This window comes from Carcharhinus amblyrhynchos, chromosome 9, assembly GCF_965287045.1.
Source record: "Carcharhinus amblyrhynchos chromosome 9, sCarAmb.v2.hapA, whole genome shotgun sequence".
Lineage (NCBI taxonomy): Eukaryota > Metazoa > Chordata > Chondrichthyes > Carcharhiniformes > Carcharhinidae > Carcharhinus > Carcharhinus amblyrhynchos.
In genome coordinates this window covers 72,770,273-72,789,111 of record NC_137332.1, presented here as the reverse complement: position 1 = coordinate 72,789,111, position 18,839 = coordinate 72,770,273, and the positions used below count along the sequence as shown (strand labels likewise).

Sequence of the window (18,839 nt, the reverse complement as noted above, 5' to 3'; positions counted from 1 at the left end):
TCAAAGATTTTTTAAAAAAATAGCCGCCTGTTCTAATCCCACATTTTAGCAACTGGTCCGTAGCCTAACTAATTTAAAAAGGTACCAGGCTTATAACCTGAAAGTATCTGCCTCTACCAAAAAGAATTCAGACACTCACCATGCTCTGGGTGGAGAAGTCCATCTATCAATCACCTTAAATCTGTGCCCCCTGGTAATTGACCTCTCCGTTAGGGGGAGCTGGACTTTCCTCATAGCCTCAATTTTCAAGCTCTGACAACATTCTTGTAAATCTCCTCTACTCCAGAGGAATTATGTTGTTCCTGTAACATGGCAGCCAGGACGGTACATAATTCGAGTTGTGGCCTAACTGGTGTTTTATATGGGTTCCAGCATTACATCCCTGCTTTTGCAATCTATATCTTGTCCAATAACAGAAATATTCCATATGCCTTCTGTATCATAACCATCTGTATTGCCACCTTCAGCGACCCGTGGGATGGACTCCGAGGTATTGCATTTCATCTACCCCTCCCGTTTATTTCCTATTCCCTTGCATCAACTTGCACTTCAGGTTCAATTCCATTTGCCAGTTTTTCCACTCACTCAACCAAATCATTTTGGGTAGATGCACAAACACTGCTATCATATTCATGTCTTTATATCAGTATATAGTAACATGCACCAAACGAATAAGCCAATAGTTATAGGAAAAAATGAGACCCTGATTCAGAAACCATGTTTTGAGTTTCTACTTTGAACACATCTGCTGGTCCAGATGTAAACTGTGCTACTTTCTGAAGTTTCTGCTCAAACATGTTTGTGCACCACTGACTTTTATCGCACACAATTGGCCAGCATTTTGGAAAGTGATTTTTTTGTTTAAATTTATACAAAATATTTGCCTCAAAGTATTCCTTGATGTACTGCTGTTTTATTAATTATCTCAAAAACCCCAAAGTTTAATCAATATCTCATCCTCTTCCTGGGATTTGAAATAATTGAAATGGACTTGTAGAAAGCTTTTATATAGTTGCATTGAATTGCAACAGTTGGCTTCTTAGTAAATGAACAAAAAATGAGCTTAAATATTCTTGCACCTTTTACACCACCTCAGGCTGCAGACAGACCTGCTGAGCCATTACCTGGAATGATTCATTTGAGCTGGGAGTATGGCCATTTTGTGGGTGGGGGAAGCTTTTACTATTTTCCTTTTTGGAATGGATTGGTTGATTTTGGGAAGATTGCACTCGAAACATTGGCAGCACAAACTTTTGCCCTTTTAATGTTTTGTCTGTTCCCATCATTGCCAGTCAACAAGATCTGCTCCTCATTTTGGTATCTGTACTCCTAGCACATGAGTGTTAGTCACTCAGTGAATGATGGACCAACTCCTTGCATTAACAATGGGTAGCTGCCCACCATCAGCTGTGTGCACTCATGGGTCAGTTTAACTCAGTTGGCTAGATGGCTGGTTAGTGATGCAGAGCAACAGCAACAGATCAGGTCCAATTCCGATATTAGCTGAGGTCAGTAATGAAGTCCTTGCCTTCTCAACCTTGCCTGTTGCCCGAGGTGTGGTAATCCTCTGGTTAAATCACCACCACTCAATACTCTCCATCCAAGGGGAAAGTAGTCTTTGGTCATCTGGGACTATGTCGACTTTACCTTCATGTGAAAATACAGATAAGGCCAGGAACTGCTGGCGATTTTGCAGCCTAATGCTAACTAGTGCACTTACTATTGCTTTATTTTCCTGTACCTCATGTTCAGGTTGGAAGATTTTGTTCCCTTCAGTGTGTCCCACAAAAAGGCTACGATGGTAATGGTGGCTGTCTTCTAAGAATGTCTGACACATGAAGTTAAATTCATTTCCATCTGCATTTCATGCAGTACAAAAGACTGCAGTTCCAGTAGCGAGAACCAGCAGTTAATCATTAATCAAAGTGCAGTGTTCTCCTGCCTGAAAATAAGTGCCTTTTGGAAGCAAATTAATCATTTGTGCAATTATTTTGTTTGTACAAATGAGTTTTTCAAAATATTAAGTTAATGAATATTGAATATTAAGCAAAGACATCACTTTTTTTAAATGGACCTTGTGTGAAATATGTTTATCTGCCATCCTGCAGCTATCGTGTGTCCTGTGAGCCAGAGGCAACTCCTGATGTTAGATCCACATCACCAAAACTCAGAAAGCGTATAGCGAAATGCCTCAGCCTGTAAGTATCATAAACAGAGAAGGTATCTCATCTGGTTGCTTTCTTTGAAATAAGCACCAATAGACAGACATGATGTGCATCAGCTACACCATGAATGTATATTTTAATTTGTGGCCAATATTGTTTTACTGGAGTGTGAAGATTCGGTGGTTGATAAAATTTAGTTTGAGATAATGTGATAACCGTTGGGGGTTGTTTTCGCCTCGAGCCTATATCTGTTGTCGATTAATTGACATAGGCTGATTGCTAATGACTAATCAATGACTTCATTATCATTGTATCATTTGATTGGACCAGATAGTCTTGCCTAGCAATTCCTATGTATCAAATGATAGCCAGTGTATAAATGGCTAGACCTTTTCAAATTTGCACTGAGAGGAGGAATCTCAAAAATGGATTAAAATGAAACGGCTTTGAGCATAGTTGTATGCCTACATAATAAAAACTGAATTTAGTTGATTATTTGAATGCAAATCCAATCTACATTCCATGTTCTTTAAAGTTTACTGTTATGCGGATCAGCAAACAGCAAAACAAATCAATCTGCAACTCTATCACTGGTGATTCATGTTTGAAGATCAAATGTACAAATTAACATGCAAGTGTGTGTGCATCAAGATTACAAAGATATTTTGTTCTCAGATTGTCCCTGTCGTAGTAAAGCACCATCTTTTATTTATCTCCACATGGGCAAGGACTAAACAATGTGGAGGTTGAGGGAGAATCATTCCTTCCTACTGTGTTGTACCTTGCAAATTGTCTGTATTGCAAATTGTGATTGTTTTGGTCATAGAGAATATTGAAGTCAAGGCAGAGAAACATATATTGATTGCCTGGTATATCATCTTTCTATATAATTGGGTTGGCTTTAGTTGCATGTTATAAGTTCATAAGATATCAGAGCAGAATTAGACTCTTCGGCCCATTGAGTCTGCTCCGCCATTCAATCACCCTTCAACCCATCGCCAATTAAAAATCTGTCTAACTCCTCAAATTTACTCACTGTCCCAGCATTCACTGCACTTTGGGGTAGCAAATTCCACAGATTCACAACCCTTTGTGAGAAGTAGTTTCTCTTCAACTGTTTTAAATTTGCTACCTCTTATCCTAAGACTGTAACCTCTCATCCTAGAATGCCCCACAAGAGGAAGCATCTCTTCCATATCTACTTTATCCAAACCTTTTATCATCTTGTATACATAAGAACATAAGAAATAGGAGCAGGAGTAGGCCATCTAGCCCTTCCTCTTGACCTCCCCTCATTCCTCTCAACCTCTCCTCATTCTTCTAAATTCCAGAGAGTATAGGCCTAAACTGTTTAATCTCTCTTCATTCAGCAAGCCCCTCGTCTCTAGAATCGATCTAGTGAACAACCTCTGAACTGCCTCCAATGCCACTACATCTTTCCTCCAATAAGGAGACCAAAACAGTGCAGAGTACTCCAGGTGCAGTTTCACCAATGCCTTGTATAGTTGCAACAACACTTCCTTGTCTTTATTCTATTCCTTTAGCTATAAATGGCAACATTCCATTTGCTTTCTTTATTATCTGCTGTACCTGCATGCTAATTTTCTGTGATTCATGAATGGGATATCCCAGATCTCTCTGCATCAGAGCATCCTGAAGTCTCTCCCCATTTAGGTCATAAGTTACCTTCCTGTTTTTCTGACCAAAATGCACGACCTCGCACTTGTACACATTCAACTCCATGTGCCACATTTTAGCCCACTCTCCTAACCCATCTGTAACCATTTAAGGTTCTTTCTTCCTCATTGCAATTTACTGTCACACCTATTTTTGTGTCATCTGCAAATTCGGCTATTGAGTTTTTGATGCCTGTATTATGTTGGTTATTGTAGCTTAGTTGTTGTCACGCTCCAAGAACCAGAATGAACACTCTTTATTTGATGTCACAGGTTCTAAACTGTCTTTTCTTGCTTCCCCTATAATACTTAATGCCTATTGTCAACTCCAGGCACCTGTAGTGCTAAATCATTTTTGTTTGCATCCAGCCATCTGTGTCACACAGCAGCTATTTTGGTATTTATACTTATTTCCATGGACCAAGCTGCAGGGAATGAAAAATTGGAGCAGCCAGTGGGCATATTCAGTCATTCCCACTGTTGCAGATCCTTGAAGCAAATTATTGACTAATGCTGTGAGTGCCTGTTCAGAAGTTCTGAACAATTTTGGCTGTTGCTTTCTTTAACTAATGACATACTGAACATGGCCCACTACATTTGCCAACAGTTTTGTGCAACAGCATTAACTGTCAGTTAGATGTTTTGTGTTTTGCCTATTTGGTCCTATCATGCCAGAACACTGCCATAACTGTTGTCGTTGAGCTTTTCACAATATTGCATTTGGAACCTTTTAGGAATGGGTCTCATTTTTGTTCTGCTTCATCTGGCTCTAGTAAGAACATGCTACTTATAGTGACAATTTTATTTCTCTGATTGTCTAATGGCAGATGGCATTGATTCCTATTAAAATTAATTGCATTCATGTGGCTTATTTGTTAGCCTTGACTCAGCCCAGTCAGAGAACTAAATTCAAGTTTCATTCAAAAGATTTAAGCGTATAATCTCGCTGATTTTTCTCAGTGCAATGCTCGACAAGGTGCTGCTCTGTCAGAAGTGCAGTTTCAGATGAGACTTTTCCACAGGAGGTCCCCATCTACTCTCTCAAATGTGAAGGATCCAATGGTACTCTTCAAAGAGCAGCTGAGGACTTTTTATCAACATATATCCTTCCTCCAACATAAACGATATTAATTGATGTCCTTGGGATCCTGTACACTGCCATGTTTTGCACAGTGTGACACTGACTATACAGTCTAATTGCTTATTTGACATGAGTTCACAGATGAGAGAGAGCCTCTTAAAGCTTGACTACATCTGACTGTCTACATCCTGCACTTCAACTGTGACTCCCATCATGCTGATCCACTGCTAATTCAGGTTGAACTCAGATCCACAATATCACAGAACCCAGTTTCACCTCCTAGACATTAAACTATAGGATCCGCTACAATTAAGCAATTAACTACTTGAGCCTGAGTTCTGCTGTTTAGTAAGGTCATTGCTGATTTGTGATCAAACTCTTCCCTCCCCCACCCCCCTCACCTTTGGCATGATCCAGCATCAACCCTCATTTTGAGATGAGTGGGGTCAAAGCTTCTGGGGAGAAAAAAGGATTAGGTTGATCAGCCATGATTGTGATGAATGGCAGAGCAGGCATGAAGGGCCAAATGGCCTCTTCCTGCTCCTATCTTCTATGTCTCTGTTTGAATGAGATTTCCAAATTTTGTCTTCCTTTCCATATGAAAGTGTTTCCTAATTTCACTCCTGACAGATCTGACTCTAATTTTTAGGCAGTCTGAACTTCTTCAGCCAACAAAAATACTACTTTGTCTACCTCACAGTTCCCCTTTAAACTTTGATCAAATCATTTGATTGTCTAAATACAAGGAAATATAGCCCTGGTTTTTATAATTGCAAATATGAGGACACCAGGCATTAAGGCTCATTTTGAGTTAGCCACTTATGGTACAGAAGGAGACCATTTGGCTTGAGTCTGTTCCAAGTTTTATATTTACACATGTTTGCATCACTACAACTGTCACCAACATTACATGTAAAATGTGCCTCCTCTACCACTGAAGTCCTCATTCATGCTTTTGTCACTTTTTCAGATGCCTTAACCCCTTGTACTATGTGATCCCTGAACTTTATCTCATTCAAAATCTGTTGCTTGTTTTCTGATTCCTTTTGAATCATACCCTCACCAACCTCCACTGGTTTCCTATCCTACTTCCCGGAATCCTTCTGTTCCTTTGCCCATACCTAGCTCTGTAATTTTCTCTGGCCCTGGGGGACCTGTACAGAGATTCTGCTGATTTGTTTCTGATCATCTTTGAATTCCATCCTCCCCTCCACATAACAATTGGCAAAAGACTCCTCGGCATGTTAGATCCTTCATCCTAAATTGTTCTGTGTGTGCCCACCATGAGCCTCCAGAAATCTTATCTGCCATCTGCCCGACTACAATGAAGTGCTTTGAAACATTTAACCACCATAAAGATGGGATGTAAATGCAAGTTCCTGTGTACATCCTTGTAAAAGTTTTTTGTGCAGTTTCTATCAAGTAAGTGATTTGCCCTTATTTTTTTCTGAAAGATGAATTTTATTAAGTACACATTGGGAAATTTTGTGCACTAAATATTTAATACCAGATTTTCACACAAGAGAGTAATAGCAGGGTTGGAATAATACACTGAAAAGTCTAGGCTGCCGTGTCATCTGAACACACAAAACAAAAAACCTCATGGATTTTTCCAGCAAAAGAGGGAAGATCTCCGCAGGAAGCAATTACTGCCCAGGGACTTCAGGGAGCAATTCTCCTACCTCCATCTCAGTGAGGAATTAATTATGCATCAGATCCACACTGCAAACTCCTCTCTCCCCACCACCACCACCCCCCACACGAAACCAGACATTCTGCAAAAAATAACCAGCTTTTTGGGGTCTGAGGATATTTAGCAGTAATTATTGAGATTATCATTAAAAAAAACTCATTCAACAAATAAACTTTTCCGGAGTTTTTGCACAGACTAATAGTATGAAGTTCACTAATTTGCATATAGATAACACTGCAATCTTGCAGAACCAATGGAGAACATAGGGTGACAGGCAATTCCTGGGTATTCTACACTGAGATTTGTCAGCTTCAGTGACTGGATTCTGTTTTGCTCTCCATCCAAAATCTGTTGTTTAAATATGACAAAACAAGCCCTTTGCTGTACATTGCATATAAGACAACCCTATTTTCTGGCTTCAAAAGTCATGGTTTTTCCATAACGCTTGTACTTTCAGTCCTATTGTGCTATGCTTATATTAGTGGCCTCAATTTTTCACCTCATAAATGCATTTTTTCTCCCTCCGATACATATAGTGCTGCACAAGAAATCAGACAGGCAATATGGGCTGTGTTGTGAAGATTTTATGCGGGTTTATAATGTAGTAGACCCCATGTGGTTAATGACAAAGAAGGCGACCACTGAGGCCGCACTGTTCACCTTTAGCTTTACCATACAAGTCAACCCTGTTTGGAAGAATTTTTCTAGGTTTCAAAGGACAACTCAGGCCAGAATTCTCTGATGTATGCCCTGCCACCACTGTCAGTGTCAACAGTGCTGAGGCAGCAGTGACCACTGCAACATGCCATTCATCTGTTCTTATTTCAATAAGTTGCATAATCAACCATGGGGTGGGAAAGAGTATGTACCACTACTTCAAAATATGTCCATGTATTGGGCCATTGTTGGGTAACCAAGTGCCACTTTAATCAGCTGTAAACTCTTTCTGTAGAATGCAATGACTTTTAATAGTCTTTTAGTATTTTTACTGACCGATCCTTTTCCTTTGTGCAGCCTATTTCTAGGAGGAGATGTTAATGAGAATGGCACTTCAACTAAGTGCTCCGACCAGCCTAAACCCCCCGAGAGTGGGAATTCAGCAGAGAGCATCAAGTCGGTCAGCGTTTCATCAGATTCCAGCAGTTTGGAAAGTGAAGAGCCCTGCACTTCGTACGCTTACGCTCAAGAAGGACCCCAGAAAAAGGTGACAGAGGCATTTCTCACAAAACATATTGTGGGAGTTCTTTGTACTTTGTACTTTGATTATCAATGGGATACAAGGGTGCTCACCAACACCTAACCTGATCACTGGTTCTGCCTGCCCAAACGCAGCATGCCTTTCTTCATGGGCACATAATATCTGATTGAGCTAACACACCTCTTGGGAACAAGCTATCGTCCTTAATTTGAATGTATTTAAGGTGACAGCCTCATAATTGGCTTCTGCCTGCAATATGCAACCCCAGATTACAGCACTGGTCAAAGTTTCAGATCTGCAGGTGAGACTTCAGTCTCAACAAAATTCAACCCATGTTGTTTATAAAGCCATCAGATGCCAGAAGATTTATAATTAACTGCATGGAATGCAAACTGATTTTGTTCATATGAAATACGAGCTTCTTTTGCATTGATTTTATTAAATATGTACAGAGGCAGATCCACGTCACAGTAATAACCAATATCATGAATTTAAGTTTGAAACATCTTTGATAGCGCAGGCTGATTTTTATGGTAAAGTTAACACACGGGCTGTTGTGACCATAACAACTTCAAGTGTGTAGTCCACAAAAACAGCACTTTGGATCAAAATCTAACAAACTACTCCACCAATAGCAACAAAGCAATGCAGCTCTGCTTGTACATCAGAGTCCCTCCTGACTGCCTGCTTTGTTTCTTTTCTGCACTTGACCTTTAGTTATTCTTCAGCATATTCTCCAATGGTGAGTGATATTTCTTGGGAGATTATCAATGACCTGGATCGTCACTTTTAGTAGAATATGTTGATGACTTGTTCCTTGGAAATTTCAGTAATTCAGAAGTTTTAAAATACCCTCCCTCTTTATAGATTCTCCTTTTTCAGTCCTTGTATTCCATCTCTCCAATAATGTTACTGCATTGCCAGTACCCTGCATCTCAAGATCTGCATTAGAGTGATTTGGCTTTTAATTCCCTTCTATCTTTCTGTGCCTTCTTGTCTCCTTTTCTGGTGCTTTGCCCCACCTGCACAAAGCATCACCACTGGATGTATTTCATTTCAATCAGTGTCAGTGGGTGCTGCAAGTGAGGAACCAGGTGAGGCAGGCAGGATAACATTCCTGTGAGTATGGGAGTGCTCAACAGTGTGTAAACCAAAATCCCAAAGGGACTATTTGACGATTTAAGCATAGCTTAAATATCTGAATGTAATGGCCCACCGGGCACTTATACATATGTGCTAAATGATAACTGCCAATGTTGGCTTGGCGACTAGTAGACATTAGATGGTATCATTCATCAGCATTGATTTTTAGCTGGGAAGAATCACAAGGATTTCAGTATAACTACCTCGAAATTGTGCATTCCTCAAGGCCAAACTGTTGTGTCCGCAATGCCCCCTCTTCTGAGGGAATGGCAGAAAGTTTGTGTCCAAATAGATGTAACGGGGAAGAAGGACCTGTCTGAAATATAATCATTGGCAATTTTTTTCTAAAATAATTCAGCAATCATCTGAATCCCTCTCTTCTGCGGACACCTCCTCCTCCTCGGGAATTACATTCCGAGTATCGCCGCCGCCAGTATCGCCGCCGCCACCATCGCCAGCATCGTCAGTATCGCCATCGCCGGAATCGCTGCCGGCAGTATTACAGCTACCAGGATCGCGGCTGCCAGGATTGTGGCTACCAGGATGGCGGCTGCCAGGATCGTGGCCGCCAGGATTGTGGCTACCAGTAGCATGGTCCTCAGTATCACCGCCACTTCCCAACCCTACCATGGTTCACAACCATTTTGCCTCAGTCACTTCCTACAATGCAGGTCCCATGCTCGACAAGCCGAATGAAGACAGCTGTATCATCTGGGTCAGCCTAGAGAATGACGATGGAAATCTATACAAAAGCGTTTTGGTAAGTATGTGGATTGTTTTCTTTATTCATGTTCATGCTGTATAAAGGTTGTTAATTTCTGCCAGTATAGACAGAAATGCAAAAGGACATTTATCTTTGAGGGCAAAAACTGGCCTCGGAACCATTTGTTACCGCACAGTCATACTCAAGATGACTTGTGTGACTGTGACCAGTGCTACTTCACTGTCTACTTTCCATGTCACTGAAGCTTTTGATTCCTGTGCGCTCTGACCATTTCAGCTTTTTCATAGAATGTTGTCGCATTTTGTGTGAGTTTGGAGCCTTTTTTTAAATGTCCTTATTCATTAACAATACAGAACACAACAAGATGTAGCACTTTAATATGTTTATTTAAGGGGTGAGCTGTGATTAATTTGTACTATTTCCTCACCCCTTGTGCAACAATGCAGTTAAGAGATACAAATTGAAATCTAAGTCACTTGATTACCGCATGACTAACTATGGGTAGCTCTGGTCCTCCTGTTGGCTAATTGACTAATTTTTGCCAGGCATTCCTTTGGGGCTTGCATGGAATTTAAAAGGATAGAGAATAGAAGAGAGCAAAGCAAAAATGGAGGTGGTGAAAGGGTACAATTTAATTACCAATGATAATTGTTTAATCACACTGCTTTTATCTCTTAACCGATTTTGTATCCATGTTGCCACTGCTTCTTTCATCCCAGTGGCTTCAATGTTGCTTGTACTGTGCAGTACTTTAGCAAACATCTTTTTGAAAATCTGAAGTACCTCACCTATCTTTGTACTAATCCTCTAGTCACTCAAATAATTTAGTGAAGTTAGTCAAACAGATACATGCAGCTGTCATTTGACACATTTTTTCCTAAACGATGAAGATGGCAATTAACTATATCAAACAGATATGCAATCTCCAGATCTGATTGGAGGAATTTAGCCTATCATCTTCATTTGGACTGAGACATTTCGGGTGTGTACAAACAATTAATTATACATATTAGTTGTAGACATACCTCGTGTCTGATATTGCACCCAAGACGAGACAACCATTAGAAGTTGAAACTATTTCAATTCTGCTGCTGTTCAGGGCAGTCTTCCTGACCCAGTTTGGTTGAGCTATTGTAGAAATTATTTTTCACTTGAGATTGAATAAAGTCAACAAATTAAATTATTGTTTCAAACTGAAAATTTGCAATGCAGCATGCCTCATGAATGCTGAAAGGAATTGCCCCATTTAAGGTTTACTAGATTGGACTTGTAATCAGTATTGCCATAAATGTACAGAGACTGGGTTAGTTAAAATCTACTTCCTTTGAGAAAGAACATAAGAACATAAGAAATAGGAGCAGGAGTAGGCCATCTCGCCCTTCAAGCCTGCCCCGCCATTCAATAAGATCACGGCTGATCTGAAGTGGATCAGTTCCACTTTCCTGCTTTCTCCCCATAACCCTTAATTCCCCTGTCTATCAGAAACCTATCTACCCGTGACTTAAATATATTTAGCAAGGTAGCCTCCACCACTTCAACGGGCAGAGAATTCCAGAGATTCACCGCCCTTTGAGTGAAGAAGTTCCTCCTCAACTCTGATCTAAACTGCTCCCCCCCTTATCTTGAGGTCCTCTAGTCCTGTTATCCTTTCTAAGCGGGAAGAATCTTTCTACCTCTACCCTATCCATCCCCTTCATTATCTTATTCATCTCTATAAAATCCCCCCTCAGCCTTCTAAACTCCAACGAGTACAGACCCAGTCTATTTCGTCTCTCTACATAGGCCAACCCCCTCATCTCTGTTATCAGCCTAGTGAACCTCCTCTGCACTCCCTCCAAGGCCAATATATCCTTGCACAAGTGCGGCGACCAAAACTGCGCACAGTACTCCAGCTGCGGCCTCACCAGTACCCTGTACAGTTGCAGCAAGACCTCCCTACTTTTATATTCTAGCCCCCTCCGTATAAAGGCCAACATTCCATTCGCCTTCTTGATCACCTGCTGCACCTGCAGACTGGGTTTTTGCGACTCGTGCACAAGGACCCCCAGGTCCCTCTGCACCGTAGCATGCTGCAGCTTTTCACATTTTAAATAATAATCCCTTCTACTATTATTTCTGCCAAAGTGGATAACCTCACACTTGCTAACATTATACTCCATCTGCCAGGTCCTCGCCCACTCGCTCAGCCTATCCAGATCCCTCTGCAGACTTTCCACACCCTCCACGCAATTTGCTTTTCCACTCATCTTTGTGTCATCAGCAAATTTTGTCACCCTACACTCAGCCCCCTCCTCCTGATCATCTATATAAATGGTAAATAGTTGAGGCCCCAGCACCGATCCCTATGGCACTCCACTAGTCACCAACTGCCAACCAGAATAGCACCCATTGATACCAACTCTCTGCTTCCTATTAGACAGCCAATCTTCTATCCACACTAACACCTTACCCCCAACTCCGTGCACCTTAACCTTCTGTAGCAACCTTTTGTGGGGCACATTATCAAACATCTTTTGGAAATCTAAAAACACCACATCCACCAGTTCCCCTCTGTCTACCACACTAGTCACGTCCGCATAGAAATCCAACAAATTCGTCAAACACGACTTCCCCTTAACGAATCCATGCTGCGTCTGCTTGATCAAACCATTATTTTCTAGGTGCCTCACTATTTCTTCTTTGATGACAGATTCTAGCATTTTTCCAACCATAGATGTTAAACTAACAGCCTATAATTCCCTGCCTTTTGTCTGCTACCTTTTTTAAACAACTGAGTATCATGAGCCATTTTCCAATCTTCCGGCACTTTCCCGGAGTCCCGCGAATTTTGATAAATAATTACTAAGGCATCCATTATCACCTCTGCCATTTCTTTCAGGACCCTGGGATGCATTCCATCCGGTCCTGGGGACTTGTCCACCTTCAGTCCCATTAGTCTATCAAGCACTACCTCTCTAGTGATAGTAATTGCATTCAGGCCCTCAACTCCTCATCCTTCTATCTTTAATATCCGGCAAACTATTCGTGTCCTCCTCCGTGAAGACCGAGGCAAAAAACTTATTTAAAGCCTCAGCCATTTCCTCATTGCCCACCGCTAAATCCCCCCTCTCGTCCTCCAAGGGTCCAACAGTCACTCTAGCCAGCCTCCTCTTCTTTATATATTTGTAAAAACTTTTACTGTCATTTTTTATATTTAGTGCCAGTTTAGCTTCATACTCTATCTTTCCTTTCTTTATCACCTACTTAGTCATTCTTTGTTGATTTTTAAATCTTTCCCAATCGTCTAATCGCCCACTATTTTTAGCCACTCTGAACACATCAGCTTTTAATTTAATACTCTCCTTTATTTCCTTCGATAACCACGGCTGGTTATCCCTTCTCCTACAGTCCTTCTTGACCATTGGAATATATTTCTGCTGAGTACCGAAAAAGATCTCCTTAAAAATCCTCCACTGTTCTTCAGCCGTCCTACCAGCCGATCTGCACCCCCAATCTACATTTGCCAATTTTGCTCTCATCCTATCATGCTCCCCTCTGTTCAAACAGAGGACACAGGTTCAGGATCCTACTTTCTCATCCTCCAACTGCATCAGAAAGATCCACACAAGTTTAATCATTTTCTACAGAAGCATTCAGAATATATTGTGATAGTCTTTCATAATGGGGGAGAGGCTTTCTGATTCCAAAGATGTATGCAGAAACTTTTCTATCATAAGGTACCAATCCCACCAAGAATAACAGGAATCTTGGAATGTATGAAACATATGTTTCTCTGTTCTATCTGTCTTCACCAGATTACACTCTGACTATGCTGTAAGTGTGATGCCAACTGACAGAGATCCAGCTTGTGAATTCATAACATAACATTGCTATGTTTGAAACTGACACAAGTAAATTCTTTTCAGTGTTCAAATTGATAGTCTGTCATGAGGATGGAGCTGCTAAGGTAGATATGGAGCAATCTCAGGAGACCAAGCACATCTTCACTGATATGCATCCTGACAGGTTAATCAGAGTGGTGCGTGAGATCAAAGTCTGCACCAGTCACTGGACTTGCCCTTGGGCAACTGACCATCCCCAAGGGTTCTGCTACTAAATGACAGCATGAAATTCATTCTTATGAATGGTAGATCATCCCTTTCTTATGCTAGAGGATATTATCATTAATCAGAAGTGCAAGTTTGTCAATTTACAATATCTTGAATGTCTTGCAATTCATCCCGGAATGGGAGGATCTTTAATGATTCCACTGAATCTGCAGATTAAGAGATACAAAAGGTTGTAATTCTCGGATAAGTCAACCTTGGTATCGACAACTGCAAATTGATGGGATCTTGTACTGTAACATTGTTGCTCTTTTATATGTTTACGAAGAGCTTTGTTTCTGAGGGGCTGGAAAAATTGAATTTGTAAACCATGGCCTGCAGCTTAAAAGAAGAAAAGCGTGCACAGTCTCTCAATTGGGAAAACTCCCCAATTCTCTCAAACAAATACCCAGATCTGCCAGTGTACTTCATCTCATGGGATCAGCCATTTGCTGGACTGCTCAAACTTGAGCTGGGAGAAATGAGCTCCAGATGTAACATAGGACTGAACAAAAACCGAAAGGAGGTTGTTTTTAAAAAAATAACACTGCGGTACATTTTGGTCACTTCAATATCCTGTTTACCTACGCAAGTCCAGTGATTCAAAATTTGAGGTGAATATTAAGTTTCTGAACTCCATTCAGGGACTAAATGTTGCTTAATGTCGCAATCATTTTTATGAATCACTTTTAGATAAACATGAACTAATATTATATGTCAGATTGAGTATTGAGCTTTTAGCTCTATGAGCAATAAATGTCAAAAGTAAGCAAATGGTATAGGGGAAAAGAATGGAGCATTTAAATTGATTTTGTTTTGGACAAATTTATTTGCTTTAAACTACAAATATAGGTAAGTTTGCCCAGGAATCTTTGTGGTGAAACACTGGGCTCTGTTTCTCTTAGATATTTAAGCATGTTTCCTCACAAATGGATTTTGGTGCATTGAAGGCAAGTTTTTGCAATACCAGTCCTAAGACATTACAGTTGTAGAGATGGATATTATTTCTCTGTAATTTGTACAGTATTCAATACAATGCCACTATATATCTACTGAGTGAAAACAGCCATTTTTTAAGGGCTTGCACTTTTTTCATTATTCCTAAAGAAAAGTAAATATTTTTTCTATTTAGGTGACAAATGGAGATAGGACACCTGTGATTATCCAGAGAGCCATGTCCAAGCACAACCTTGAACCAGAACTGATGGATGATTATCAGCTCGTACAGATCATCTCAAAAGATGAAGGTGAGAGATGGGAATTGTATCTCAATTTATGATAAGTAGCCACCTTTTGGCAGCAGATTGGTGTTTTCTTTATGTTTCACCAAAAAGCTTGGAAAAACCATATTCCTATTATTGAATAGATCCAGTTTCACTCAGCTGGATCCAACTTGGAGAAACAAAAATAGTGCTTGAAAAACTCAGCAGGTCTGGCAGCATCTGTAGAGAGAGAAAAATGAGTTAAAGTGATACAGACTTGATGTTGACTCTTTTTCTTTCTCCACAGATTCTGCCGAACTTGCTGAGTTTTTTCCAGCATTTTGTGTTTCTATTTCAGACTTACGGCATCTGCAGTATTTTGCTTTCTATCCAACTTGGAGGAATTTGACTTTACATTCCTCAATAAGTAACAATTGCCTGGACCTAATGAAAGCAACGAATATCAACCAATTCTCTGAAAGCAATATTGTGTTGAAGGATGCACAGCTGGAGTTGGTTGCAAATAGTCGACATTATTCTGGTTTATTCATTCTAATTCAAGCTTTGTATTCTGTGGGGGGAGAAAAGATGCAAGAATCATTATTTTGAAACTGAAAGCCTTTTTACCTGCCTTTTCTTGGCCCTCTGGCAATTTAGCAATGAAACAAGAAAATTGAATGGGGTTTCTTCTAGTTTTCTACTGAGCCAATCAGCACTATCAAAATGCATGTGTAAATAACCTTATACATTTCCTTTGCTTTTCAGAGCTTGTGATTCCAGACACTGCCAATGTGTTTTCTGCTCTGGACCCTTCTGGGAAATTTTACTTTATTCTGAGAAACCGGTACTCCTGCAGATAACAGGTTAAGCTACAAATCCGGTCATGCTTGACACTACCCAAATCAGCGCATAGACTAAGCAAGGTTACTCTGTAAGGAGTGCCACTTTTCACACAGCTATACCTGTCGAAGCTTAAACAAAACACCACTTAGTACTGAAAAACCCTGCAATATATGTGAATAAATTACCTGACAGTATTTTACTTAAATTATTGGACACTATGGATAGCATTGTCCAAACACTTGAACGCATGCTTGTCTGCTTTTGAAACATTTTGTACATCAGCCCTTTTGAAAGAAGACTGTCAGATTGGATCCTGTCACCAGAGTCTGTTGGAGAGCTACAGACTTGATGAAGATCATATGCTTGTTGGAATTGGTGGAAGAGGAAAATGTTTTTGTTATATATGAATTGTGTGACTATTTGCAAATGAGCTGGCCTGGGGTTCCTCCACAATCACTTTGTAACCAGTGAACCAACTGCCATCTAGTTAATTGGCCGAATGATGACTACTTCAATGAAAGTAGTTGGATTGGCCCTTGAGCTCTTCAGCACACGTTTCCTGCCTTCCCTCTTTATTTTTCCAGCAGCTTATCCACCTTCTGGAATATACAGCATCAACTTGCCTTCAACGAAGACAACTGCAAGAAATTATGGAATAGTTTATTATTAATGAGACTCCAGGATGGTAGTCTGCCTCCCTGGTGCCAGGGTATTAGAACATAGAACATAGAACATTACAGCGCAGTAAATGTTAAATGCCCTCGGCCCTCGATGTTGTGCCAACCAGAGGAGGGGCTAAAAGAGGTGGGGGAGTAGCAATATTAGTTAGGGAGCATATTACAGCGGTGCAGAGGGTGGACAATTTAGAGGGGTCATGTAATGAGTCACTGCGGGTGGAGCTCAGAAACAGGAAGGGTGCAATCACTATGCTGGGGGTATACTACAGGCCACCCAACAGCCCACGGGAAGTGGAGGAACGGATATGCAAGGAGATTCTGGATAGGTGCAGAAGAAAATAGGATTGTTGTAGTGGGAGACTTTAATTTCCCTGATACAGACTGGAAAGTGCTTAGGGCTGAGGGTCTGGATGGGGAGAAATTTGTAAAATGCACACAGGGAAGTTCTTTGGAACAATATGTAGATAGCCCAACTAGAGAGGGGGCTATACTGGATCTAGTACTGGGAAATGAGCCCGGTCAGGTCAGTAGGGGAACATGTGGCAAATAGTGACCACGATTCTGTTGACTTCAGGAAAGTAATGGACAAGGATGAGTGTTATCCTTTGGGGTAGGGTGCTAAACTGGGGAAAGGTTAACTATAGCTGGATAAGGCAGGAATTAGTGGCCGTTGATTGGGAGAGGCTGTTCAAGGGTAAGTCCACGTCGGGCATGTGGGAGTCTTTTAAGGAACAGTTGATAAGGGTGCAGAACAGGCACGCGCCTATAAAAAGGAAGGATAGGAAAGGTAGGATTCGAGAGCCGTGGATAACCAGGGAAATTGAGGATCTGATCAAAAGGAAAAGAGAGGCGTACGTTAGGTCCAGGCAACTGAAAACAGACAGAGCGCTGAAGGAATACAGAGAAAGTAGGAAAGAACTCAAACGGGAAGTTAGAAGGGCAAAAAGAGGTCACAAAATGTTCTTGGCAGACAGGATAAAGGAGAATCCCAAGGTATTTTATTCATACGGTAGGAACAAAAGGGTTGTCAGAGAAGGGCCTGTTTCCTGTGCTGTACTGTTCTTTGTTCTTTGTTTGTACTACCAATGATATTGCACTTGTTTTGAATTGATGTTCAGCTTTATACTAGATTTATACTGAATTATTATTTTGTGTATATGTAATTGTAAATGTAAACCTTTTTGGGAAAAAATCTTTAAAAGCTGCAGAAGGGACCAGATCACCTGAGATATGAATACTTGTTTCTTTTTGTCCCTCATTTATCTTGTATTCAATTACTTAGAACTGCCATTATTTTGTGGGCTAGCCTACAATACTAAAAGAATAAGCAATATCCTTTCTGTGTGAATCTACAGACCTTAGTAGTCAGAGCATAAATTAGACACTAATTCATTGACCGCTTCATTTTTATGTAATCACTTCTCAGGTATAGGACAGCACTGACTATATATGTTCACTCATTAGATTTACCCCAAAAAAAACCCTTGAAAGTAGCAACAAATGCCAAGAATGTCTTAACAGTCTTTGGGTTTCTATCAAATTCAGATTTGCACATGTATAAATTAACCACCAGAAAAGGCAAGTGCTGAAGCACTTTAACATTTCAAGCATCTTCCACACATGATGCTCCAGTATCCTTCCCCCAGCATGAATTGACGTGCCTATGAGTTGTGGTGAGGGGGGGCTTTAGGGAACTCACCACTTAATTTTTGGAGGTCCATGTATTTTTCTTGTTGCCTCCCATCAATCACTTGCTGCCCTGAAATAGGATTCACTAATCAGGCACAATTACACAAGACCACTTGTCACTAAAAAGGTTCAACATCTGTGCCAGCAACAGGTATTAGAGGAAATCATCTGCGTTATTTGTATATTTTTCTAAGTGCACACTTAAATATTTTCTGTATTCCTCACATAATTTGTTTTAAATAAAATGTTTCTAAAATTTCAAAACCTTCATGCTTCTTTCTTTTGAAATGGAAGGCAGGACCTGATAAGACCAGATATGTTATGTATCTACTTCAGTTGAGAGTTTACCTTAATGTGAACCATGCCATCTGGCATTATGGACAGTCCTATTCTAGAAACCAAGGGCAATGACTGATAACTGCAGTGTTCTCATGTTTTTGCAACAGCCGATCATGATCCAGTGGTCGATTGAAAAGCAAAATGGCTAACCTTCTGCATTAATCATGTACAAGTTGTGGTGTGAACACTGAATGGCCAGCTTCGGCATTTCCCATTTTTCTAATATCTTGCCCCATCCCGTGCTGAAATCTTTAACTTTTTGATTTGTTGTTGCCTTTGGTATATTCTCAATCTCTCCTTCCCAGCTCCATCTTTTTATCACTG

The 18,839-nt window shown here is 40.5% G+C and overlaps 1 protein-coding gene across 1 annotated transcript in view; it reads left to right on the top strand.

The window, feature by feature from the left end:
* LOC145347936 (ral guanine nucleotide dissociation stimulator-like 1) overlaps positions 1-18,440 on the top strand; it is an 88,426-nt gene extending 69,986 nt beyond the window's left edge. Inside the window, exons 28-32 of the mRNA XM_080195924.1 lie at positions 2,109-2,198; positions 7,630-7,819; positions 9,315-9,716; positions 14,898-15,012; positions 15,733-18,440. Coding sequence (XP_080052050.1) covers positions 2,109-2,198; positions 7,630-7,819; positions 9,315-9,716; positions 14,898-15,012; positions 15,733-15,827 — 892 coding nt within the window. The 3' untranslated portion in view covers positions 15,828-18,440. The remainder of the gene's footprint in view (positions 1-2,108; positions 2,199-7,629; positions 7,820-9,314; positions 9,717-14,897; positions 15,013-15,732) is intronic.
* The last annotated feature ends 399 nt before the right edge of the window (positions 18,441-18,839 follow it).